This window comes from Notolepis coatsorum, assembly GCF_963971535.1.
Source record: "Notolepis coatsorum genome assembly, chromosome: 6".
Lineage (NCBI taxonomy): Eukaryota > Metazoa > Chordata > Actinopteri > Aulopiformes > Paralepididae > Notolepis > Notolepis coatsorum.
In genome coordinates this window covers 141,286,853-141,314,811 of record NC_140170.1, presented here as the reverse complement: position 1 = coordinate 141,314,811, position 27,959 = coordinate 141,286,853, and the positions used below count along the sequence as shown (strand labels likewise).

Here is a 27,959-nt window from a genome sequence, read left to right as displayed (position 1 = left end):
GCGATACTTGCGCAAGTTCACAAAGCTTTGGTGCATGTGGATTTACTGCAAAGGGCACATCCGAGTGCGATGGGACAGCTTCGATTGTTTGAAGTTAGTAGGACGCCGAAAATACGGCCTGCCAACATGCATTGTGCATTATATATTTTATATGGATACATCCTGCTGTATTATTTCTTTCCATTCAAACCGATTTAATTGTATGCAGTATAATGTATAATGTTGGTGCTTGCATGCTGTAAAGAGCTGTATTGCGGATTTCTTTAAATACAGGCAAGTGTACATCCACCCATAGAAACGGGGCCATTCAAGGTAACGGGATAAACAAACTTGTTGATGTTGAGTTGGCAGTTTGGCTCTGATGTGAATTTGTATTGTATGTGAAAATGCGTCTGTATGTAAAGGCGTGTGTATGTAAAAAGTAACGTTATGCGTTGTGAATTTAAACTTTGCATTTAAAAATTATTTCCAACTGAGGAACTACCGTTTGCAGACACACAGACCTGGTGCGTGCGTGTATTCAATCGCCACGCACGCAGCACTAACTTACATGGAAGACAGTTCTATCCACCTCACTAAAGATCCACTGCGTTCTGTTTACATCAACTTTTACATTTGTTTTATTTAACCTTTTTATTTTGTCATTCAGCGGACCTGCAAGAAGGGCGAATGAGGGCGTTATCATGACGCTGAGGAGAGGTGAGTGAATTTTGATGGTGCTGCTGTTAACCCAAATAAATATTTCCAACTTGTGGAACTTGCAACACAGTGTGTCTTAACTGGCACAAATAAAGTTAGTTAAACACTAACGTCTAAAGGTTTTAAAGTTACTTCTTTGTCTCTTCCAGTAAACGTGGTCATTCTCGTGCTGCTAGCCGTGGCCTTTCTGATCATCGTTCAAAGAAATCTCCTGAACCTCAATGACTTTTTGAGAAGAGAGAACCCAGGTATGTTTGTATGTGTTGTTCAGGGGTGTAAAAAGTACCCAGAAATTATACTTAAGTGAAAGTATGGGTACCGTCTCAAAATCTGACTCAAGTAAAAGTCAAAGTATCTGGCTAAAAAAGTCCTACTTTTAAATCTACTTAAGTACTAAAAAGTAAAAGTTTTTTTTTTTAAAGGGATAGACCAGGGGTCTCAAACTCATTCCATCGTGGGCCAAGTTTTCATTTTAACTATACATTGCACCAGGTGAGTTAGTTGAAGAGGTGAGCCAATTAGTGAAATCATCAGCTGGTGTTTAGGCAAGGCTGGAATGAAACCAAGCAGACACTCTTATCATGAATAATATCACAATATTAAAGGTAGAATACGGGAGTACCCTGAATAATATTACAATATTAAAGACAGAATACTGGAGTACCCTGAATAATATCACAATATTAAAGACAGAATAGTGGAGTACCCTGAATAATATCACAATATTAACCACAGCATAATGCGGATCTGACTGTCTATTCTTCTGATAGCAGGTGTTTAATCAAAGATCCCCGCTTTCTAGTGTTGCACAAGGACCAATCAGCATGGGTATGGGCGGGTTCATTTTCCATTGATGGGGATTTGATTGGCTGTTTACCTGTGGTCGCAGGATTAACGTTAGTTTGGCCAGATAAACAATTAAAATATACTAATTAAAATGGTTGGACCTGTGAGATTTGTACTTTGTAGGTCTGCATTTTAAATGTAAGGAGTAAAAAGTATAGTTTTTTTCTCTGAAATGTAATGGAGTAAAAGTACAAAGTATACAAACCTAATAATACTTGAGTAAAGTACAAATCCCCCAAAACAGTACTTAAGTATTGTAACAAAGTACAATTACTCAAGTACTTTACACCCCTGGTGTTGTTCATGATGTAGTCGCATTATCTGATAACAACTCTTAGATATGCTGCGAGGTTGACTGATGGCTTTTACACATTGTTATCGGTATCTATTGATTATGTTTGATTATGTGCTATTGAATTAAATGTACACAACCAGAGACATGTGGATAAATCACCGTTGGAAAGCCCAGATTAAGAATTCAGAGGCCACTGGACCAGACTCTTGTGGAGGCCCCCACAGCCACACACACATGTGCACGCCCGCACAGTGGTGTTTTTTTTTATATGTAAAACATTGGTGGGGCAGCCACCAACCAAGGCTACATACCAGGCAAACTACAGTAATACAAATTACAGTAATCCTGCTACTGATGCGTTTATAACACGTCAACAAACAGCTATCCATCGAGAGAGAGAAAGTATAGTTGAGGACTTTTTTTTAAGTATTGAAAATTAATTATATTCCCTGTCTGCCAAAGTTATTGACAGGGTACCACACAATATATATTATACTTTATTGTTCAGCTAAAAACAAGCCTACAAACATCACAAAACAAACTGGTCAGACTACTGTTTAACCTTACTCCTAAAACCCACCTCACCCCTGCCCATTTTGACAACCTAGGATGGCTTAGAGTAGACGACAGAGTACAGCAACTTGCAATGGGCCTGGTCTACAAGATACACTACACCACTAAGATACCCATGTACATGTCGAAATACTTCCCAAAGGTCAGTGAATACCACGACCATACCACGACCACAACACCAGAGGGAGTTCCACAAATCATGTTCAACCCAGATTCGGCTCAAACAAGGGACTAAACACGTTTAGCAATTATGCCACAACAATGTGGAACGCTCTATACAATGTGAATCCCTACCCTCCTTCAAAACCGCTCTCAAAGAGCACCTACGGGTGGCTGCAATTAAAAACTGGCCCCTGTAAATGTCCAAACCCCCGCCCCCACCCAACCCCTTCCAATGTACAGTTTCTTCCCCTTCGAATTTATATATTTCTGTTTCTCATGATCTATGTCTCTTATACAGTACTGTATACTTGTATGTCATAAATGTATCATAAAACAGTACTGTATAGCTGTATGTCATGTATGTCATAAGTGTCATGATGAATTGAAAATGGGGGACCCTGATGTAAACAAGACGAAAGTATTTTTCTGGTCTGCATCCCCATAACAATTGTTTGTATTGAGCCGTACTGTAGTGTACCCATTCTGCAATCTATTAATACAATTTTCAATCAATAGATATTTTTAAGGAACAGCAGTACTGTTAGGCTACTGCTGGCCATTCATCAAGCGAGACATTGCTGATTGTTTATTTTATAAGACAAGACTATGACTACAAACTGCCTAGCCAGCCATGTATCAATCTTGGATGTAATGATAACGTTACCACACTGACTGTATCGATGGCTTTAACTACTGTAGCTACAGTAGCAAGCCAAGTTACTTACTGTTCTTTGTGCAGCAAAATGTTGAACGAAGTTGGAAGTTGTTGCGTCTCCATCTGTGATTTCGACCTGCACGTTTTGCGTACTGCAATTAGTTTTTTCTTGACCACCACGTAGTTTTAATAAGCAAACGAAGCAATCTTTGGTATCATTTCCCACTGGATCCGTCATTCTGAATTGTAACGTTACTGCTTCTCTTGTGCAAATTGATTGGATGCTGTCAGATTGTTTCAAACAAAGTGATAGGATCTTTGAGCCAAGACACAATTTACATTTAACTGAAACGTTATTTTTTTTGTGCTCAACAAAAGACAAATAGTAGGGCGGCTAGGTGGCGCAGTGGGCAAGGCGCTCGCCACCAACGCAGGAGATGCTGGGTTCGAGCTTGGCTGGTCGTTCATACTAATACAATTGGCAGTATTAGGGGGTGGGAAGCTGGTGGGTGGGAATCGGACGTTGTGGACAGCGACTCCCACAGGTCGGTTGGTGCGCCTGCGCAGTAGAATCAGGAAGCGAAGAGGGCGGCGTGTCCTTCCCACGCAGACCCTCGCCGCTGAGAGATCGCGCTGTGCAGGTGAAAAGATGCGACGGCTGCCTCCTCGAGTACCGGAGGGGACACGTGATGCAAGGCTTCGTCCACATTGCAGCCGGCTTGTGGGAGGCATGGCCTAACAACGTTCGAGACAGGGGAGGGTAGAATTGGACAATGCGAATTTGGGAAGGGAGAAAAATAGAAAGATGGGGAGAAAAAGTAGATACAAAAATAAAATAAAGACAAATAGTGAGAATATCAAATATCCATGTGTAAAAACTCGACTAGTGGGCGCCGCCATGACAGTTTAGACTGCAGGTAAACAAAACACGCCAAGACACTCCACAGCGTGTCTCGGCAGGTGACACAGTACTCACCCCCTCATTATCAAACACAATTGTTTGATAATTGTTTGACAATCAATCATATTTTTATTTGCAATACAAAAAATTTAATAAAAATAGATAGAGATGAGATGATACTAGTAAGTCACTATAGACGCTGTGAAAGTAAACGCTGGATCTGATTATATATATTTTTTTCATATTTTTTTTTTTTTTTTTTACTAGTGTAGTGGAGGCATGATGTGAGTGAGGTCACTGAGGTGCCATTAACACTTTCAATGCCAACAACGAGATACTCGTTTGTTCATGCCGACCGTTCATTGCCAACGACGAGAGATCTCGTTTCTTTTTTTATTAGCGATTTGAATTCATATATCTAGTCTCACGTTATTGCTGCAAACTCTCTCTGAGCTCCATTGGGAAAATACATTTACATTTACATTTAGTCATTTAGCTGACGCTTTTATCCAAAGCGACTTACAAGTTCTGTACGACAAGACAGCAAGAAGGGTACAACTCTATCAGCTGAGTAACAATGTTTATCAAAGTGTTGCGTGTTACAGTGTAGGTTAGTTTATTAGTGCATGCCAGTAAGGTTAGTCACGGTTAGATTATTATTATTTTTTTACCACCCCCTATCGTCTCTTCCTGTGGTACTGCACCCCTTTGGAATGGATTGAATGAAACACATGGGGGGGGGGGGGGAAATCCAGCTTCCTCATTTTACTTCTCAGGCAAGTCACCCGAGAGGATCGGATTCATTGCCGAGCCCCAGAACAGCGTGGAATACATATTTCCAGTACCCAGCGTTGGATCAATAAATGCGATCGATATTTGGAATGGCAATCAGGAATTGGAATAATCTTTTTGGAGAACATCTGATCTGAGGTAAGGAATCTATTTTACCAGTCTTAGGATAATCAGAGCTTTTTTCACAGAGATATCAACGTGTGCCCTGTGTGTGTGTGTGCTGATCAGGAAATGAGATAATAGATTTTTCAGCTAGCTTCTATAGCGTGCATAAGTACACATATAGTATCGATAATCTAGCGTTTATTTGAAAACAATTCATAAATAGGCTGAAAAATGACTGTTTTTTGTGTATTCCAGAATATTCCAGTAAAGGGCGATTATCACAGAATCTTTATATTTTCCTGAAACTTTAAAAAAAACTAGCGTTTTTCAAAATGGTATAAAACGGAAATGAACCGATTATTTAAAAAAAAAAAAAAAAAAAAAAATCCGTTTAGACAATGTTGACTGCAAACAAGTCATTGATAAGCGACGGCCAGATTAGACACATAATTTAGATTAAGCAGATTAAGCCATAATTTAAGACATAGTTTATGCGTTTGCAAATATGAGAGCTCTATCATTGAAGTGGGTGGTGGCATTCAAGGGGGGTAAGGCGCACCGCATGGCTGGCAATAGGCCTGCCGCAATAAGCAATAAATCGATTAATCGGCGCAATAATTAAAATGAATGCAATGATTTTGACGGGCGCGATTAATTGCTATTTGCGCGTTTGTTTTAATGAGGCGGAACCAGTACCCCTTGTCAGTCACTCTCCGTGTGGGGGGCCGCTGGCCTTACTACAGAGTACAGCACGGGAGCTCCGTGGGGCACTAGCAACGCCACATAGCTTAACTACATTTCTCAATAGTGTTGCTCCTTTTAACCAAGTAGTGTTCTTTGTAGTGTAGCTATTTTTAGACCCAAGTAGTTACTCGCTACTGCCCGGAGAAACTGGACTGCTAAATAAAGATTAAAGATCTAGCGTTGATGCTATCAACATTAGCTAACAAACGAAATACAACGTATAGCATAGCTAGCTACAACACAGAATAACGTTAATACAATTACATGCATCATTGTTTACAATGAACAGGTGGGGCTAGTCAAAGGACTGGACACGGGGACAAGTTAAACATGAATTAATTTATTATAACAGGTAGTTTCGAGTCGTGCCTACGCACCACAGGGCTACTATTCTATTATATACGGCTTTGGCGCTTCCTCCTCATCGTTGATTGCCTGTAGTAGCTGCATCTAACGTTAGTAGCTAACGTTAAAACTAACCTAAAGTTAGTTGTTCACCAACAATCTCAACATTTGTTTTATCATTAGCTCAAAAACACAGAACCGGACGAGACAAGTTGTCCGCTCAATACGTTCTGCTAGGATAATAACAACAATACTTCCGCTCCGGACCGGTGGGTGGGTTTCAAAATAAAAGTCTAAAACACCGGAAAATATGTTTATTTTGTACAGCGAGTACATCATGTGATCAATCGATCTGGATTATTTTTGCCCATCCCTAGTTTATCCTGTGCTGAAGTCTCCATTCCAATAGAGATAGTATATATTTTGGTGTTTATTTGATTATTGTTTCACTGCCTTTTTATTTATTACGTTTCCACAGTTTTTTCCTCATACTTTATTAACATTTTGTACATGGTACCGCAAGGTACATTAATAATGTAATGTAAAAGGATGATACAAAAAGCCAGACAGAGGGCTTGTTTCCAGTTTCAGTTTGTTTTATAATAAACAATCAAACTGAGCATTTTTTTATTTAGGATATTTAAAATATCTTCCAATGTTAAATAAAGGTTTATTGCACTTTGAAACGGTTTCCTTGCATTATTATGCTATTATTATATTAGTAAAAAAAAAAAAAAAAAAAAGGTTAATTGAAAACTTTTGGGAAATACATTTCTCAAAAAAAAATCTCAAAACCGCAATAATATCGCTTATCGCAATATTTTCTGGGACAATTAATCGCCCAGCAAAATGTGTTATCGTGACAGGCCTAGCTGGCAATTAAGTGTTAATGTCTCTTTTCCCAGATGGAGTGCCTGGTGTTGTTCTTCCCTTTGAGGTGGAGTTGTCCCCAGACCTCAGACTACTAGAGCCGGCAAGGACCGGGGAGGAGATACCTGTGTTGATCACAGCTGCTGAGGAGAGACTTGGCGCAGTGGTGGCAGCCATGAACAGCATCTACGAGAACAGCAGAGCCAATGTGGTGTTCACCATCGTGACTATGAGTGACGCAGTGGAACATCTGAAGTAAGACCACCCATGGAGTAGACGTGTGACACTTTGTGCTATAGCCTAGGAATGATCATTGTGCTCTGGTACCTGTTTTGCACAGCTAAAGTGATACTGATTTGGAGTCCTTTTTAAAGGTATAATCTGTAATGCCGTCAAATGACCTCTAGACAAAAGAGCCCCAGCTGGGTGTTGCACTTTGTTTACTTTTTTGTTTTGGTCTCATGTGTTGGTTGAAGTTTAGTAACTTATTATACTGTGGATTTCTCCACACCTCTCTTGGTAGAGCCGAAGGTGTGACCAGCAGTAGCAATCCCTCCCCTATACCCAGTGAAATCCAATCCACAATTAGAAACTAACTGTAAACAAAGCGTAGAACCATGTTGTCATCTTTTGCCTAGAGGTCGCTGTTTGACGACATTACAGATAAAAAAAAATTAAGTAGCTTTTAAAAGGTCCCCTCCACTCAAACACATGTTTTTTTGTGGTTAACTCCTCTTGGAGGCATGACTTTGACTATACAGATTGTTATTTGTGCAGAACCTGTCAGAACCTGTCACCAGAGGACAGCCTTTTTCACAAGAGGACAGCCTTTTTCACATTCTTCGCCTGGAGAGGGAGAGATTCTCTGTACTTCCCTGAAATTGCATGAGTTGCATGTGTGATGTCACTACTTTGTGACATGGTCCAGAATGTGGTAACTTGACACCTTTTAGCTTCAGCTACACAGACATCTGATTGGTATAGACATTTCTTGAAAGAATGTAAGCTACCGACTTGGAATTCCTGGTAAATATAAATGTGTTCTTGTTACAATTTGCATATTCAAAACCATATTTATAATATTTGAAAGTTTTAAAATACATCTGGAGGGAATCCTTAAGTATAGGCTGATACAGAGTTCCAATTTTATCCATTTCTTTTCTGAACAGCTTCCCGAGGGAAGCAACAGTTGTGATTGAAGGATCAAGAAAAGAGGACAGGGTTTGAGATAGTGGTCAGTTGGGTTGAGGTGAACTAATACATTCTGATCCATTAGAGAGATCCTCACTGTACTGTTACAGCAACACTGAGGCAGAAACATATTGAAAGGATGTCACACAGAGTTAGAATAACAAGAAAATGAATTTATTTAACAAAACACAAAAATTCTCACAAATGAGGAAACCATAAGAATAGCGCGGTCTGGCCAAAAGGATGGACGGGCCAGCCATGCAGTGGGCCGCCAGACCCAATACTTCTCCCAACGCGTAACAAAACAGAGGGGAAAACGAAAGTGCAGAAATAAAGCCAAGAGAACTACACTACCAGACCTCCCTCCCCAAAAGGAAAATAGGGAACCTAGCCAAACAAGCTTGAGTGGTTCCGGTTTGCGACGTTCTGGTGAGCAGCCCGGTCGGTGAATATCAAGAAAAGGAAGTAAAACAATTCAAAGCGAAATAAAAAGTGACAATTCAAGGATATAAGAGAGGAGGAGGGTTGAACACGAGAAAAGGCGAGAAAAAAGCGACCCCAGAAGAAGTACAAATGGTGGCGCTGGAGATGATTCAGACTAGGATGACGCAGTGGGCAGCTAGCATACAGGCCGACATCCAAGTTGGAATGCAGATCGCCCAGGACATGCGGGCTAGCACACGGGCTAACGAGTTAGCTAACCAAGCTAACACACAGGCTATCCAAGCTAGCACGCAGGCCTGGCTGGAGAAGGAGCTGCAAGCTAACATGGAAGTTAACACAATGAATATGGCGCAGCAAGTGATGCAAGCTAAACTAGGGATGCCCCGATCACGTTTTTTGCCACCGATCGTCTATGAGCCATATCGGCCGTTACCGATATCGATCGTTTTTGGTTTTATATTAAAAAAAAAATAATAATATATATATTTCTTTTATATATTTTTTTATAAAATATATATATTATATAATTATAATTGTATTGTCTGTGAGACATCGCCACCACGCAACAAGTCAAAATGCTCGCTATCTGCAAACAGCTCCACTGTCTGTGTGTATACTCTGCTTTGGTAAAATCACATTCAGCGTGGGGCCTGAGAGTGCTGGGGCTGACGTTCTGCAGATGGTTACTATTGAGTCAGAGCGATAGTTCAACAGGGTCTGAAACCTGTTATGAAGCATGATAGCTAATTAGCCAATGTTCAGCTGCAAAAACGAATAATGTCAATTATGTTATAAGACATTGATATCTGTAGCTACTGCTAGCCGGCTAGATGACGTTAGACAATGCATCATGTATTAAAATAAAGTGAACTATTTAGCGCACTAACGTGAGCTACCTAGCTAACGGAGGTCTCATGCTGGTGCATCCCTATCATTCTTAAACTGAAATGCGCATTTGTTGATATCAGGAGCTATCAGTAGCTAGCCAGTTAGACAACGCCTCATGTATTACACTAAAGTGAATAGTTGACTGTGTAGTTTTGTTTAAACAGTAACGCTAGCTCGGTAGCTAACGTTAGCTCACGAGCGATAGCTAGTTAGCCAACGCTAGCCAGCACTTGGGAAAACAAATGCCAAACTGTCACGTTGATAGCAGGAGCCATCAGTAGCTAGATAACATTAGACAACGCCTCATGTATTAAACAAAAGTGAATAGATGACTGGGCCATTTGTTTAATGCTTCAGTTATGTTGAAAGAGGAGCTCTGCGGTGCTCATGCACTCGACTCTTGTCGAAGGGTTTGTTTGTTGACATGAGATGGGTCTGGGAGGGGGAGAAGGAGGAGGAGGAGGGGCAAGACGTGCAGAAGCAGAGTGTGGCTGTGAGCGAGTGAGAACTCTGCAGAGAATTGGATCATGTTTTCCGTGTCATCGATCGGTTTTCACGATCGGCGAAATTAAAGCATTATCGGAATTCACCAATCTCATATTTATACTGAATATCGGCCGATACCGATCGCTGGCCAATCGATCGGGGTATCCCTAGATACAAGCTAACGTGGCGTTGGACCGCAGCGAGGCCTGGCTGGAGAAGGAGCTGCAAGCTAACATGGAAGTTAACACGATGAATACGATGCAGCAAGGGATACAAGCTAACGTGGTGTTGGACCGCAGCGAGGCCTGGCTGGAGAAGGAGCTGCAAGCTAACATGGAAGTTAACACGATGAATATGACGCAGCAAGTGATACAAGCTGGTTCGGGAGAGGTGAAACGGACGGCCCCCAGGGGAGGGACGGGGAGGCGCTGGATACAACCGGACCAACCAGGACTCGGGCACCAAGGTCGGCCGGACCATCCGCACACGAGATGCAGGCGTGGAGGTCGCCCGGGCCGGCCAAGATGTGAACACGGAGGCCACACACACCAACTGAGATCCGAGCACAGAGATCAACAGGACCAGCCAGAACTTGAATAACGAGGTTTCACACACCAGGCAGGACTCGAGCACTGAGGTCATACACACCGACCAAGATTCAATACCACATATGCATATATGGTGATAGTGAATGGAGGTTATGATTCGAGACACACTGCAGACAACACACCGACCACTGGGAATACAGACAGGGTAAACACATTAGATGGGGAAATTGGGACTTGATTCGGGACATATAATGCAAATAACACGTACTAGACTAAACTGTAGAAACTAACACACATGACGCACAACTAAGCATATTATTTGATAGTGAATGGAGGTTATGATTCGACACACACTGCAGATAACACACAGACCACTGGGAATACAGACAAGGTAAACGCATTAGTTGGGGAGGTTGGGACTTGATTCGGGACATATAATACAAAAAACACGTACTAGACTAAACTGTAGACACTAGCACACATGACACACAAATAAGATGACAGGGAACATGGGGAATCACATTCGGAGACGGGAGCTCTGGAAATGTACTAACATATGAAAGATAAAAATTCAAATAAAATGTTGGACAATAATAGGGACATTGGAGAATCCCCATTGGGGATATCTACGTCGTTATAGGAGGGGCCCTCTCCAGGAGAGCCTTACCCCTCCAACCCGCCAACGGGGGTTAAACAGGGTTAAAAAGAATTACCTGGGAAGTGCCAATTGTCTTTAGTCTTCTTTTATATTATTTTCTTCTGAGTTATGTTAGAATAGCAGTTGCTTTAAATGTGCATGAAGGACAAGAATTCAAAATGTTGGACATGAGAGGTTAGGAGAATCTCCTTTGGGGGGTATCTCCGTCTCTGGGGGGGGGGGGCTTCTCCAGTGGGAGGGCTGATCCCCCCCCCCCCCCAAACCGCCAATCGGGGAAAGAGTGCTAACCATATAACCATTTATGTTCACTTCACTTTTTCTTATTGTGTTGTTAGTTTCATTTTTCATAAATATATGCGGTGATGTCGGTGACATGGGAGGTACAGAGGTGGGCAGGCTGGGTTCAGTGGGGGGAGGTGTCGGGAGGGGGGCCTTGCGTGTTGTGGGATTGGTGTGGGGGGGGTTTCCTGGGGCCCTCGGACGGCGTGGCCTGGGCGGTCTGGTCACCGGGCCGGAGGGGGCACCGAGTTTGGGGATGCGGGGGGTCGGGGGATCATTGAGGCGTGGTGCTTTGGCCTTCTGCAGGCCTGGGCTTGGGGTTCTTGTGGGCCGGGTGCCTGGCGGTCGGGCGGGGGCGGGTGGGAGCTCTGGGTGCTCGGCTCCGCGCATGGTGGACCAGGATATGGGGGTGTTCTGTTTCTCGGGGAGGAGGGCGGGAGGGAGGGGTTTCTCTCAGGGGGATCAGAGCGGTTGGGCTTTGCCCGGCGGGGTCCTGTGTGTTGAGGGGTCGGTGGGCGTGGGGTGGGGCTCTCGGTGGCATGGGAAATAGCGGGCTTGGCTCAGTGTGGGGGAGTCCCTTATCTTTTCCTCTACTGGGCTGGCCCAATTGATTCAAGGGACCCATTTATAGCGACCTCTGCCAAGAGGCTGGAATCAGGAGGCAGATAGGATGCAGCTGTGGCAACGGTGGCTCAGTTCAGTTTGTTGCAGCGCCCCCTACTCCCTCACTCAAAGTGACCCTCGTAACGATGAAGGCTTAAACGTCACAGACAGTGTGTTCATTCGATTCGAGGGCTGAGGGGCAAGGGTTTGAATGAAAAGCGAACGGGAAACAGCCTGACTTTCCACTGAGCCCCTTTGAAGGGAGGGGCCTATAGGTGCAATCAGCCCTTAATCATGGACACCTGCAAGAGGAGAGAGGGATAGAGGAGTGAGGGGAGAGGTGGAGAGAGAGAGGGAGGGACCGGCACCGGGGAGAGAACAGAGAGGGAGGGACGCGTCATTACTTTCACCAACCGATTTCCAGTTCTGCTATCTGATTGGCCACTGACGTTTCTGGTCATGTGACATCTGCGCCAATCGTGTGGCGCCTGTTTCTATCACCGGTTAAGCTTAGGCACTCTTTCGAAGTTGGTTAAGGTTAGAGTTTGTCTTAGAGTAGGGCGATAGAACACCAGCCCTGATTCCAAACTCCAAACTCTAACCTTAACCAACTTTGAAAGAGTCGCCTAAGCCCAGTGATAAACTAGGCGTTAGGTAGTTTGCAGGCTGTTCGAGGCGGAAATAGGCGCAGAAACAGGCGTCACGCGATTGGCGCACATGTCACATGACCAGAAACGTCAGTGGCCAATCAGATCGCAGAACGCGAACGCAGAACTGGAAATCAGTTGGTAAAAGTATAGACGCGGGAGGGACAGACACCAGGGAGAGGGAGGCACAGACACCAGGGGGAGAGAGGGGAGAGGGAGGGACAGACACCAGGGAAAGGGAGGGACAGACACCAGGGAAAGGGAGGGACAGACACCAGGGAGAGGGAGGGACAGACACCAGGGAGAGAGAGGGACAGACACCAGGGAGAGGGAGGGACAGACGCCAGGGAGAGGGAGGGACAGACGCCAGAGAGGGAGAGATGCACCTGAGAGAGGAGGAGACAGATGAAGGAGAACAACCGCCTAACAGTTGCACTCAAATCTTCCCTTTATGAAAAAGTACCATGGTAGTTTGATGGTAATTTAATTTTACCATGGTGTCGACCATTGTATGAATGATGTACGGTGGTACTGCCATGGTAAAAGTTATGAATTGCCATAGTACCACTTTGTATTTCAATAATACCATGGTGTATAATCCCATTTAAACCATGATACTGATCTCCATCATAAATCTCCATCAAATTTGTCACAACCATCATTGTAGTGACGTTTTTTTTTTGTGAAGGGTTTGTATCAGGTTTTCGTGGTGAGTAAATTATCCCACACATTTGCCCTGTTAAGCCTGGCTGGTACTGGCCTGCTCTCCAACACCAGTGTTGGTGCATCTCTACTTTCTCATATCACATTGTCTTTTCTATTGGTAAATGATGCATTTATATAGTGCTTTTATCCAAAGCGTTTTACAATTTTGTTACTCACATTCACTCACACATTCACACACCAACGGCGGAGGCGACCATGCAAGGTGCCAACCTGCTCATCGGGAGCAATTAGGGGTTAAGTGTCTTGCTCAAGGACACTTCGACACGCTGCCTGGGAGGAGCGTGAATCGAACCGGCAACCTTCTGACTACCAAACGACCGCTCTACCTCCTGAGCCATTGTCGCTCCCCGACACTGGTTCACATCACTGCATAGCTCAATGCTGCATTCATCCTATTCAATTCAACTGCATTGTGCACCACTAGATGGCCTGCATGGAAATCCATATTCCATAATATGGCTCACCAGTATCATCCTCTCCGAGGTCTTTTGTTTTGTGCCGTATCTGTAAGCTATAACTTCTGTTACTAATAACAAAAGTTTACATGGAGGTGTCGACCGTAATTACTTTGCCTGATGCGTATGTTTTTCAAGAACTGTCCCCCTTTTTATAAACAATGTAACTTGTTTTTTCCTGTCTCGATCAACAGGGAGTGGCTGAGTAAGACGAGGCTGAGCAACGCCAGATATAAGATAATTGTTTTTGAGCCTCAGGCTCTGGATGGGAAGATATCCCAGGACCCCATGAGGATTGAGAACGTGCAGCCAGTAAGATATATTTACAATCGGAGACCCAAATCTAAATTAATCCATCAGACAAATACCGATATCATACTCTTTTCTTAAAGGAAGAACATTTGGGGTGTTGCATCTGACATTTCTTTTCTCATTGGTGTCTTACTCGATGTATGAAATTGCTGATAAACTGTCTTTTTTTGTAAGCTCATCACTGTAAATGAGGGTACTTACTTAAAAGGAAAATAAAGGTTTGAAATTTATTCTAGTACTACTGCAGAAGTAGCCAGTCTTGGGGTCATGGCTAGAAAGTATCCGCATTTCGCAAAATCTTCAACTTAGAAGTTGTTTAAAAACCTATTCCTAGGCGGTCAGGTGACGTAGCGGAGATTGTGTTCGTCACCAAACGCTGGATTCGCCTGTTCGAATCCAGCTCACAGCTCCGGCGTTGTCACCAGCTTGGCTGGCCGTTCACACTAATACAATTGGCAGTATTAGAGGGTGGGAAAGCTGGAGGGGTGGGTCCGGGTCGTTGTAAACAGCGACTCCTACAGTTCGGTCGGGGCGCCTGCTCAGCGCAGATAGGATCTAAGGGGGGTAGTGTGATCCTTCCACACGTTACACCCTCTCAGTGAGAGTCCGCGCTGCCAGGTGAAAAGAAGCGGTTGATTGGCTAGACGTGTGTCGGAGGAACCACGTGATAGCCTCCACTCTCCCAGACCGACTGTGGGGGGTAAGTGCGCAGCGACCAGGAAGGGGATTGGGAATTGGCATAACGACTAACATTGGGATGGGAGAAAATCGGAGGAAAAAGGAGGGGGAAAAATATCAATAAAAAAAATTTAAATAAAAAACTATTCCTTACCTTAACCCTAACATCACTGGAGACATCACAGCCCACCTTAACCTTAAATGGAGATGGGGGAAAAAAAGGTATCTGTCTGTGTGATCATACATTTTCAAAGTTATAGTGCATTTGAACAAAATGTAGATGCCTTCTAGCCATAAGCCGATCATGGGTTAACCACCAATAAATAAACACAAGTAAAAGCAACTTGTCTATAGCAAGTCTGACTTTAAGTTGGACTTAAATCTCTCTTTACACTGGCCCCTGAAGACATCACTTCTAAAAACGGACTTTAAGTTGGACTTAAATTTCTCTTTACACTGGACCCTGAAGACATCATTTCTAAAAACTGACTTTAAGTTGGACTTAAATCTCTCTTTACACTGGCCCCTGAAGACATCACTTCTAAAAACTGACTTTAAGTTAGACTTAAATCTCTTTTTACACTGGCCCCTGAAGACATCACTTCTAAAAACCTAAAGCATGATTCTTCACCTTTTATATGTAATTTTTTTTTACATACTGCTGGATTTACAACTATTCTTGCCTGCCTTGTTTTTCAGTTGACCTTTGCCAGGTTCTACTTGCCGGTGTACATACCCGAGGCAGAGAAAGCTATCTATTTGGATGATGATGTCATTGTACAAGGTATAACCAATATATTTATTAGACACATACACACAGGTGCACACATTCACATAATGGAGCTGTCCAGTACAGCCACAATTTGCTACTGTTGGCCACTGAACAACTTCATAGACCTCTCGCATATAGACCTCTCACAGGTGATGTATTTTCTGGATTCTCCCGAGCCTCCAGTCTTTGCTGCAGCTCTAGGAAGATGAATGGACTATTAATAGATCACTCTTCACTTCGACTGTGGTTCATGCAGATGTTGTTCCGTGAACAAAGCCTTCTAATATACATTTCTCTCTGATAAGGCAGGGGATTTAGAATTATTTTTAGCAGCAGTTTAACAAATATAAATAAAAATAAGAAGAAAAGTTGCTAGCCAAAACTCGCCTGCTTCAGTGCATTCTCTGCAACACCTGGTCATTTAGGGTTAACAATTTAGCTGAAGTGGAACGTTAACGAAACATAAAATCCTTTGGTAAAACACAATTTTCACATTAACAAGGACAAAATGACTTGGTAAACGGGAAAGGAAACTGTTGGGGGGAGGGGGGGTTGACATGAACGTGTGAGAGGTCTATTATTGGAACAGTGTGGGGCTGGGTTCTTCAGCGGTTGTTGTTGAGGTACTGTAGGAGAGAGAGGGGAGAAGCATTACTCCCCATCCAGGCTTCTATGCCGGTCCAGGAATTTTAAAATGGTGACCTTCAAGTCACAAGGCCACTTCTTTAATTGTTAGGCCACTGTTGCCTCTGACATGAAAGATGGTCTCTTTGAGCTAGTATGAACCCAATGAGAATTTGATCAATAACCTGAATGAATGAAAACTTTATTTAACAGATTGCAGAATGGGTACAATACAGTACGGCTCAATACATACAATTGTTAAGGGGATGCAGACCAGAGAAAGACGTTTGTCTTGTTTACATCAGGGTCCCCCATTTTCAATTCATAGTGACATTTATGACATACACAACATACATGACATCATGACATTTATGGCATAGGGACATACATGACATACAGGTATATAGTACTGTTACATTTGTGACATATATGATATGCAAATATACAGTACTGTTACCCATAGATCCTGACAGAGTATATACATAATTGATGGGGAGGAGACTGTACATTAGGAGGGGGTGGGTGGGTGGGAGAGAAATATACATACGGTGGGGAGAGAATATATACATACGGTGGGGAGGAGACTGTACATTAGGAGGGGGTGGGTGGGTGGGTGGGTGGGAGAGAAATATACATACAGTGGGGAGAGAATATATACATACGGTGGGGAGGAGACTGTCTATTAGGAGGGGGTGGGGGGGTTTGGACATTTACGGTGGCCAGTTTCGAATTGCAGCCACCGCTCCCGTAGGTGCTCTTTTAGAGCGGTTTTGAATGTGGGTAGGGATTCACATTCCTTTACAGCTTTGGGTAGGGCGTTCCACATTGATGTGGCATAATTGCGAAACGTGTTTAGTCCCTTGTTTGAGCCGAATCTGGGTTTAACATGATTTGTTGAGCTTCCTCTGGTGTTGTGGTCGTGGTATTCACTGACCTTTGGGAAGTATTTTGACATGTACATGAGTACCTTAGTCGTATAGTGTATCTTGTAGACCAGGCCCATTACAAGTTGCTGTACTCTGTTGTCTACTCTAAGCCATCCTAGGTTGTCAAAGTGGGCAGGGGTGAGGTGGGTTCTAGGAGTAAGGTCAAGCAGTAGTCTGACCAGTTTGTTTTGTGATGTTTGTAGGAGAGGAGATCTGGTACAAGAATCTAGTTCGTTGGTTGACTTTTTTTATTACCTTGGATGCCATTTTGTCACAGGAAAGATTTGCCTCTAGGATGGACCCTAGGTATGTAATTTCATCTTTCCTTGTGACAATATTGTCACCCACTGTAACTGAGAAGCCGTCGGTCTTGCTGAGTTTGTTATTTGATCTGAAGAGAATGGACTCTGTTTTACGCAGGTGTAATGATAGTTTGTTATCAGTGAGCCAGGTGCAGATTCTGCCGAGTTCTGAGCTGAGGGTTTTTTCAACCTGTAACTTGTTCTTGTCAGAGACCAGCAGGGCTGAGTCGTCCGCGAACAAGAACAAGTTGCAGTCACAAGCTGACGACATGTCATTTGCATAAATTAGGAACAGTAGCGGTCCTAGTATGCTTCCTTGTGGAACACCACAGCTCACTGTGAGGGGGGGGGGGGGGGGGGGGGGGTAGAGTACCGTTTACCTCCACCATCTGTTCTCTCCCCTCAAGGTAGGATTGCATCCAGCTCACTGATAAACTATCAAAACCTATAGCTTTTAGCTTGTCAATCAGAATGGAGTGATTGACAGTGTCGAAGGCCTTTTGTAGGTCCAGCATGACCATGCCGCAGTATTTGCTCGCGTCCACCTCTTGTTTGATGTGGTTGTTCAAATAGAGAAGGCATGTGTCAGTGGAGTGGGATGTTCTGAAGCCAGATTGGAATTCGTAGATTAGATTTTTTTCCGCTAGGTACTTTTCGACCTGTTCGTAGACTATTTTTTCCATGACTTTCGAGATGGAGGTAAGAATAGAAACAGGGCGGTAGTTGCCTGGGTCTAATTTGCTGCCCTTTTTGTGCAGAGGGGTCACTCTCGTTATTTTGAAGTCCTTGGGGACGTGTCCCTGTTTTATGGAGAGGTTTATTATGTGTGTGATGACTGGGGTGATGGCGGCTGCTGAGTCTCTGAGGAATTTGGAGGGGATGTTGTCATGGCCAGTGGCCTTGTTAGGTTGGAGGGCGCCCTGTTTTTTGAGTACCTCATCTGTTGTTACCATTTCCAGTTTGAAATCGTCTTTGCGGACCCCTAGGTTTTTGTAGTATGCTACTATGTGTTCTACCCCATAATGCCCTGAGTGGGAGGGTAGTTTGTTTACCAGTGTTGTGGCTATGTTTGTGAAGAAAATGTTTAAGTAATTGGTTACATCCAGCTTGTCTGTGATGAGTGTGTTGTCCGTCTTTATGTTTATGTTTGAGAATCTGGTTTTATGTTTTTTACTGCAGCCTACAGTAGTTGATTATTGAGTAATTTCCAAAGTTCACATGGTTTGTTTTTGTTTTCCTCCGTTTTGTCATTGACCTAAAGGAACATGCCAATATTATGGGAAATGCGCTTACCGTCTTCTCCAAGAAGATGGATACCAATTTCCTGTCTGTAGAAAGCTATCTGGCACAAATGAATGGAAGCAGATACTGTCGGGAATCCGACAAATAATTTAGTTCTAGTCGGATGTGGATTTCTTTTGTTTAATTAAGCAAAAGTAGTAAAAAAAAATAAACAGCAGTTGATGCAGAAAAGATAACGGACAGCAGAATATACTCTTGAGTCTGTCAGTGAGTAGTCCTTGATCCAGGCCACCAAGCCGTGCTCCAGCTGCATCACGGAGAGCTTCTCCGCTAGCAGTGACAGCTGGATGGTGTTGAAGGCACTGGAGAAGTTGAAGAACATAATCCTCACTGAGCTCTCCAGGTGCGTGTAAGCTCTGTGGAGCATATAGATGATAGCGTCCTCCACCCCAACGTTTGCCTGGTAATCAAACTGCAGGGGGTCGAGGGAGTCACACACCAGGGGCTTGAGGTGTTGCAGGACCAGTCTCTCGAAAGTCTTCATGCGTATGTCAGTGAGGACAGCCAGTCTGACGTACTGGTGAGCAACACCAGCGCCCCCCAAGGAACTGTGCTGTCACCCTTCCTCTTCACCCTCTATACCTCAGACTTCTGCCACAACTCAAGCGTGTGCCACCTGCAGAAGTTCTCTGACGACTCCTCCATTGTAAGCTACATCACCGACAGCGATGAAGAGGAGTATAGAGCCCTGGTGGAGAGCTTTGTGGGGTGGAGTGACAGCAACCACCTCCAACTCAACACCAGTAAAACCAAGGAGCTGGTGGTGGACTTCCGGAGGGGCAAGAAGAGGCCCCCCCCCCCCCGATTGCCATCACCATCGGGGGGAGGTGGAGGTGGTGGAGTCATATAAGTTCCTTGGGGTACACCTGAACAATAAACTGGACTGGTCAGACAACACAGAGGCCCTCTACAGGAAGGGACAGAGCAGGCTGTTCTTCCTGAGGAGACTCGGGTCCTTCAATGTTTGCAATAGACTGCTGCAGTCATTCTACCAGTCGGTAGCGTCTGTAGCGTGGCCAGCGTCCTCTTCTATGCTGGGGGGGCTACATCAACTCGAGGGACACCAACAAACTGAACAAGCTGGTGAGGAAGGCTAGCTCCGTGGTGGGAGTCGAGCTGGTCAGACTAGAGGTGATGGCAGAGAGGGGGATGAGAAGGAAGCTGGCTGCTATCCTGGAGAATCCCTCCCACCCCTCTACGACGAGCTAGTCAAGATGAGAAGCACGTTCAGTCAGACTCATCTGAGACGCATCAGACTCAATCTTTCATTTACTTAGGTATGTATCTTTAGGCTTTAAGGCTTAAGAGTTTAAAACAGTAGATACAGTACATGCAGGCACCTGTGGCTGCTATTTTACAATAGATAGATAGATTTATAGATACGGACAACTAGCCTAGCTTAAAACTCTGGGACAGGTGTTTTTGGCCCATATCCACTTCCATTAATTTGTGCTAAGCTAGGCCAGCTAGCTTGCAGCCGGATATCTTGTTGAATATTTCATATACGTATGTTGCTCAAATGCTCTGCAACAATCCCATTAATATTTGTCAACAGAGGGAGAGTTCTTCATGTTCACAGATACTGACTGAATTGTCTTAGATCATAAGAGCATTTGCATATAATAATATTGTATTAAACCTAGTAGTTAAGACAGTGGATGGGATATTGAATGTTGTGTTTGAGTACTCTGTATTGAATGTTGTGTTTGTGTACTGGGTACTACTACTGAATGTTGTGTTTGAGTACTGGGTACTGAATGTTGTGTTTGAGTACTGGGTACTGAATGTTGTGTTTGCTCCCAGGGGACATCCAGGAACTTTATGAAACCAGTCTGAAACAAGGCCATGCTGCTGCCTTCTCGGATGACTGTGACTCTGCCTCCTCTAAGGGCATTGTTAAAGGGGCTGGCAATCAGGTAGGCAGCTCTTCGTCAAGACATTAGTCATAAAAAGTGCTCTTTCATAACTTTAATAATTGTTTTTCTATTCCGATTATTGCAGGCTAATATTTTTTATTTTTTTTATCCACTTTTTCTCCCTTTTCTATTTTTTCTCCCATCCCAATTTTGTATGTCCAATTCTCCCCTCCCCTGTCTTGAACGTTGCTCGACTATGCCTCCCACTGGTCGGTCGTAGGGAGGATAGAAGCCTTGCATCACGTGTCCCCTCCGGTACACGAAGAGGCAGCCTGTCGCATCTTTTCACCAGACAGCGCGGACTCTCAGTGGCGAGGTGTAACGCATGGGAGGCTCACACTACCCCTGCTACTTCCTGTCTCTGCTGTGCAGGCGTCCCCCAACCGACCTGTAGGAGTCGCTGTCCACAACCTCCAATCCCCACCCATCGACTTCCACCTGCTACCTCTGCCAATTGAGATAGTATGACGACTGGCCCAAGCCGGAGGCAATGCTGACACCGGGATTCGAGACCGGAGTCTCTTGCATTGGTGACGAGCGCAATCTCTGCTGCGCCACCCAGCCGCTATTGCAGGCTAATCTTAATCACAAAATGACGACAATAGGAATTATCCTCAGGCTTAATCCAAACTATCTTCAGTGGAGATCAAGACAAGACTTGGTCCATTATCTCAGAAACTAGACTTGAGTTGTAAAGGAAGCGGAAGTGGATACAGACCAGCTAGCCTAGCCTAAGATAGGATAGTGGTCCGTATCCGCTTCCATTTATTTGTGCTAAGCTAGGCTAGCTTGCAGCCGGATAGCTTTCTACTGAACGCACAGAGAGGAAATTGGTATCTATCTTCTTGTCTGGTTCTGGAGAAGATGGTAAGCACATCTCTCATAATGTGTGTGTGTTCCTTTTTAACTTTTAAATGCAGCCCAAGTTTGATCACAGTGTACCACAATAAAATCATTTTCTTCTTCTTCAATAGATTAACTACATAGGCTTTCTGGACTTCAAGAAGGAGGCTATCAAGAAGCTTGGGTTGAGGGCCAAGACGTGCTCCTTCAACCCAGGGGTGATCATCGCCAACCTGACTGAATGGAGGAGCCAGAACATCACCAGCCAGCTGGAGCACTGGATGGAGCTCAATGCGCAGTAAGTCATCCACACACTGCATTCAAATGAACTGAGACAATTACTATATAGGCCATATTCCGGTTAACCCTTTCACTGCCACACTACCAAATGGTTAACCCTTTCACTGCGACAATACAGAAGGTTAACCCTTTCACTGCCTCACGACAAAGGGTTAACCCTTTCACCACAGTGGTAGTGAAAGGTTAACCTTCTGTAGTGTGGTAGTGAAAGGGTTAATGTCTTATTCGGGTTAAGCTGTGTTTACATGCATGATATCCTGCATGTGACCTTTGTTTCCCACGAACGAACAATCTGCAGGTTTTACATCCAGGTGACAAATTTGGGGGTTCTCTCTCTGATCCCTCATATCGACTGAACCATCCTGGGGCACAGGAATAACATGTCCTCTTTCATTTCCAATATGCTTTATCTCACCAGGGAGGATCTGTACACTAAGAATCTGGTGGACAGCGTCACCACCCCTCCTCTCCTCATCGTCTTCTACAAACGCCACTCCTCCATCGACCCCATGTGGCATGTCAGGCACCTTGGTGAGTGAGATATGAACCAGGGGGGTAGGAACTTAAAAGGGCACCAGTGGTATAGAAACACCCAAGAGGCACTCATCACTTCCTGTTCACTAATATGAACAATGATATGAAACATTGATGTTATTAATGGCTTCATTCAACGTTTAGCGATGTTCACATTTCAGCTATATGACTGTTTTGCCTCACAATGCCTCAGCCATTGTGTTCAACGGAGATGGCTTTCCTACCCTATCGTCGGAACCAATTCATTAATTGAACTTTCACTTTTGACTTGCCCATCCGATCTACGGACTTGTGGTTGGAAAAAAATAATATAGCATAGTTGTGCACTGAGAATCACAAACTGGTATAGGCTATAACCACAAAAGTCAGGTATAGCTCTAACATGAACATCTTCGATAAGCGGGAACTTAATTAGCACCTCACACAACCTGTGACCATGTTGGAGAGCATTTTAACCTTTTTGTCTGCACCTAGTTCTCATCTATTTATCACTATGTGCTAAAAAAAAAAAAAAAAATCATTCCCTTCCCCACCATTCCCCAATCATTGCCTTCTTATTTTTGTATGAAGAAATATATTTCCCCCCCCTTGAAAACATACCTACGTTTCTGCACGTGAAGTTGAACAATTGAAAAATATCCTATACATTTATATTTTGAACCATGCCCTGCAAGGCGCAGGTACTTCAGGATGTCAATCAAATCGGCCTCCCACCTCAACCCAAAAGTCTGTTGCATTCGGGAATACGTCAAATCGTGTTGCTGTGACTTCCTTTTTCGTGGATCCATAAAAATATCTGATGGCTAGTACAATGAAATGACAGTACAATGTTTTTTTTTTTATCTAGCAGCTAGTGCAATCAAATTACAGTACAATGTTTGTTTCTAAATCTAGTTCAATGAAATGACAGTACAATGTTTGTTTCTAAATCTGGTGCAATGAAATGACAGTACAATGTTTGTTTCTAAATCTAGTGCAATGAAATGACAGTACAATGTTTGTTTTCTAGATCTGGTGCAATGAAATAATAATAATACATTTATTTTATATAGCGCCTTACATAAGGCATCTCAAAGCGATTTACATACATGGCATTATAGCATACGGACAAACACTACATGGACAAACACAGTACATGGACTTTCACAACGACGACATGGTGGGGATAATAGAGAGAGGGAGACAGCTTAGAGACGAGACGGAGAGAACATTTTTAAATAAATAATACTTGAACAGGTGAGTTTTGAGGTGAGACTTATGTTTCTATGGATGGGGCTTCTTTGATGTGTAATGGGAGTTGATTCCAGAGCAGCGGAGGATAATGATTTGTTTTCTGGACTTAAGGTCGGTAGTGTGGTGTGCTCAGAAGGGCTAAGTTGGATGAGCGGAGGGAGTGTAGTGTTGAAGGAGGTTGTAGATGTAATCAGGTGCTAGGGAGTGGAGGGCTTTGTAAGTGAGGAGACAGATCTTAAAGTCAATCCTATACTTGACAGGGAGCCAGTGAAGTGAGGAGAGGACAGGTGTGATGTGGGAGAATTTGGGGCAGCGGGTGATGGTGCGGGCTGAGGTGTTCTGAACTAGTTGAAGTGAAATGACAGTACAATGTTTGTTTCTAAATCTAGTGCAATGAAATGACAGTACAATGTTTTTTTATGAAGGCACTACAGGTGCTGGAAACCGCTACTCCCCTCAGTTTGTGAAAGCAGCCAAGCTCCTCCACTGGAACGGACATTTCAAGCCATGGGGGAGGACTTCCTCCTACGCTGAAGTGTGGGACAAGTGGTACATTCCAGACCCCACAGGGACATTTCACCCAGTGCGGAGACATGCAGAGGACAAATAAAAACACTGGGAACAGGTATTCTGAACTAGGGATGCACCCATAATTGGATATCTGTATTGGGATATCTGTCCCGATACCAGACCAAAACAGGGTATGTAGAGAATTTCCCCAATGATGAGACTATACCAAGAACCATGTGTAATATATCAGTAATCGAACCAAAGTGACTTGATTCTCTGCATCTGTGGCTCACAGAAAGTACCACAAAGGGTCGAAGTCGATGCTGATCAGTAAAACATGGATCAGATCGGTACTCTGTATTGGCTGATACTTAAAGGTTAAAGTCGGGGGAAAGTGAAAATAAATGTCTTCTGAGTTTATTACACCACACATTTTTTTTATGATTTTGAAAACATAAACTACTATAAAACCCAGCTCAAAAACAGCTCATCTGGCTGCTCAGACAATTTCTCTGGATTATGAGGGAATGTGATCAGATCACAACCCTAATTGGTTAGAAAGCTTGTCGACTAACTATAAAAGACAACCAAAATCTGTGGTTTTTATTGGCGCTAATTGTTTTTTAAATTGTTTAGCATTTTCCATTCACATACAATAGTTAGCATTAGCTTTGCCATGCTTCACTTTTGAGCTACTATCAACTCTGGGAGAACCACTGATGCTAGTTTTATAGTGTTAGGGGAGGGGTGGCTCCAGTGAGTCATCGAGCCATGACTTCAACCCTTCCCCAAAAAATCCTGAACACGAAAATGGTGAAAAGCTGTTTTAACGGTCTAACTCTACAATTCAGTACGGCATGGTGCAGTCTTTTCAGCAACTATTTTCTATGTATAATGTGTTCAGAAACAAATCTCAGAATTAGCTTTACTCGGACTGGTATCGACAGTGGAGGAGTGGTATGGGTGCATCCCTGTTCTGAACACAACCGGCCCGGTTCCAGCAGCACCTCACCTGCTACTTTCTCAGGAACAAAGACCACAAGCTTGTGAAGCAAGACCATTCCATATGCCAGCCCTGTCTCTGTGTTAAGACCACTCTCCTGAAATGTACAGGAGAACCAGTACGATTGTTATTTGACCAGATCATTGTATTGTGCTGTGGAGAAAAGTGTTTCAGTCCATGTTTGCGGCAGTAGCCCCAATGCCTTGAGATTGCCATGGTCAGTACTTTGTATTTTTTTTTTATATATTATCAGCATTGAACATAGCTTGTTTCATACGGGAGGGTAATCTATGCATTCTTCCATTTAATTGTATACCAAGTGTCCACTGCACAATACATAGTATCGACCTATGTTATATTCTGTTACAATCTGCCAAGACCACTGCCTCTTAAACCCCTTCAGTGCCACGGACGACATCTCGTTTTATCAGCCCCCCCATTGAGTGCCCACGACGACAAATATCGTTTTATTTTCAACGTTATCGATATTTGGAATGGCGATCAGGAATTGGAAGCTGGCTCCTTGTGCTGGCAAGCCGTCTGATGAACATGGAAGTGATCGCGGGACGGAAAGCAGCCTGGATTATATATTCACAGCAGCCAATAATCAATCAATGCGATCGATATTTGGAATGGCGATCAGGAATTGGAATAATTGTTTGAGAACATCTGATCTAAGGTAAGGAGTCTGTTAATCTTCTTGGGGTAATCGGAGCTGTATTCGCTGAGATAACAGCGTGTGCCCTATGTGCCGTGTGTGTGATCTTGCGGGAACGAGAGAATCGATTTTTCAGCTCGCGTCTATAGCGTGCATACGTACACATATACTATCGATAATCTAGCGTTTATTTGAAAACTATTCATAAATAGGCCGACAAATGACAACGTGTCTAGTGTATTCGAGAATATTCCAATAAATGCCGTTCGAGGGAATCTTTCTATCTTCCCGGAAATTTGAGAGAACGATAGCTTTTCGAAATGCTATAAAAAGGATATGAACCGATAAAAAAAAATCCGTTTCGACAATGTTGACTGCAAACAAGTCATTGATAAGAGACGGGCAGATTAGACATAAACAGGGGTGCAGTCGTAATATGGGCGGAGGCCAAACGCTATCCTATTATTATGCAAAGTCTAGGCACTTATCACCTAGACTTTGCATAATAATATGATGCACGCACTTCGAAGCCCAAACGCCGTTTGACCGCGGTTGCCCAGCACTGCACCCCTGGACATAAACATAGATTAGGCGTTTTTAACGCCAACATTGAAGTGGATGGTGGCATTCAACAGGGTAAATCAACGTTAATCAAAGGCACTGAAAGTGTTAAAGGCACCGGTCTCCTCTTATGAAGTATCAGGGGTTCCATCAGTTCTGATAATATTGAGCTAATATTAGCCATGTACTGTTAACAGTTGGTGCCATTACTTTTACTCTAATGCAATTTGTTGCAGAATTTCAGCAATGTCTTCATCTTGTGCAGACATTTATTCTTAAAAACACTTTAAAGCAGTTTATATATTGCTGATAGCTTTTCAGACTAGACATTTATGGAACTCATTCAATTTTCATTTTGACTTGACGTAGGTTAATTACCGTAGTTGCTGTTTGTACATGTGCTCAAGTTATGCCAATTGCCTTTGTATGTCAAACATTAACATAACCAGCCCAAACTACTTTCCTATCCAGCAAATGCATTTAATTCAAACCCATAATGATCAAGTATTACCATGGATTTTATGTTCTCTATTTACATAACTAGACACATCTGCAATAACTTGGGACATTGTGACCGTTGTTTTTATATTCTTAAAACATCTGCCTTGCTGGTGTATATATTTGTCATCCTTTTGTATATTACGCAGATTTTAACATGTCACGTCGTTAAAATGTATGCCTAGGATGCTACGTCACTACATTCAAATTAATCTTTTGCACTCTGCTGCGCTGACCCGATAAGAGACTAATTGCAATTATTTTAAGACATTGCTATTGAGACATTAACAATGTTAAGTAAATTTAATGGCATTCTAATTTCCAGGGACGTGCACAGGACTTTAGAGGAGCAGGTGCTCAAAGGGTGAAAAGGGCACTATACCCTAACAAACCGAGCACCATTTTTAAGGGCCCCTTTTTATGCTTTTTGGGGGGTTTTGGTGATCAAATATTGAACTATAATAATCAGTGCAGGAGCTCACTTATCCTTGAAAGACACTTTTATCACTGACTTAAAAGGCCCATACATCTCCATAAATGTTCAGGGGAGTGCTTACCCTACCCTACAGACCAAGAAGTGCTGTATATTCTGTATTGTTTAATATAAATGCATTTTTTATTCCAATCCCGATTTGTATTTGAGATTCCCAAATCCCATCGGACTTGACTTCTTCGTGTCCCTCAATGAGTGTAATACCACTCATTGAGGGACACAGCGGTTTCTATCATCACCACCCACGCTATACATAAAATATATAGGTCTGCGGAGAGGCACGCTGAGGCCGTGCAAACTGCAATGGAATATGGGGCATCTCTTCTTTTTTTACTTCATTTTTTTAGCGTTTTATCGCTTTTTCTGGTCAAGCATGACCGACAGAAACAGGTTGAATGGGATATAGATCAGGGGAAGACACCAGAAAATACGGCGAGTCCGGGAGTCGAACTCGTGTACCCCAGATCCTCAGGATAGAATCAAAATATTAGGTAAAGAGAGATGCCCCCCCCCCCCCCCCCCCGGAGGAGCTCCAGTAGCTCACCGCGTATCTGCGCCATTTCGGCGTCGGGGACAACCGTG

General features: G+C 43.4%; 1 protein-coding gene across 3 annotated transcripts; it reads left to right on the top strand.

The window, feature by feature from the left end:
- Positions 1-304: 304 nt before the first annotated feature.
- glt8d1 (glycosyltransferase 8 domain containing 1) lies at positions 305-27,002 on the top strand. Of its 3 annotated transcripts, none has more exons than XM_084317713.1 (10): positions 305-312; positions 650-699; positions 849-947; positions 7,023-7,242; positions 14,107-14,224; positions 15,602-15,686; positions 20,632-20,744; positions 21,719-21,885; positions 22,306-22,418; positions 24,080-27,002. In XM_084317713.1, the coding sequence occupies exons 2-10, from the start codon at positions 684-686 to the stop codon at positions 24,262-24,264; spliced, it is 1,116 nt and encodes a 371-aa protein (XP_084173839.1). In that variant the 5' UTR covers positions 305-312; positions 650-683; the 3' UTR covers positions 24,265-27,002. The 3 variants fall into 3 exon arrangements, with proteins under 3 accessions (XP_084173839.1, XP_084173837.1, XP_084173838.1); XM_084317711.1 differs by lacking the exon at positions 305-312 and adding an exon at positions 325-506; XM_084317712.1 differs by lacking the exon at positions 305-312 and adding an exon at positions 333-376.
- Positions 27,003-27,959: the final 957 nt, after the last annotated feature.

What these genes read in the sequence shown, in the direction of transcription:
- glt8d1 (XM_084317713.1), top strand. An exon ending in TTTGAGAAGAGAGAACCCAG is followed by an intron (nt 948 to 7,022) that starts GTATGTTTGTAT and finishes CTCTTTTCCCAG; the next exon opens with ATGGAGTGCCTGGTGTTGTT. An exon ending in TGATGATGTCATTGTACAAG is followed by an intron (nt 15,687 to 20,631) that starts GTATAACCAATA and finishes GTTTGCTCCCAG; the next exon opens with GGGACATCCAGGAACTTTAT.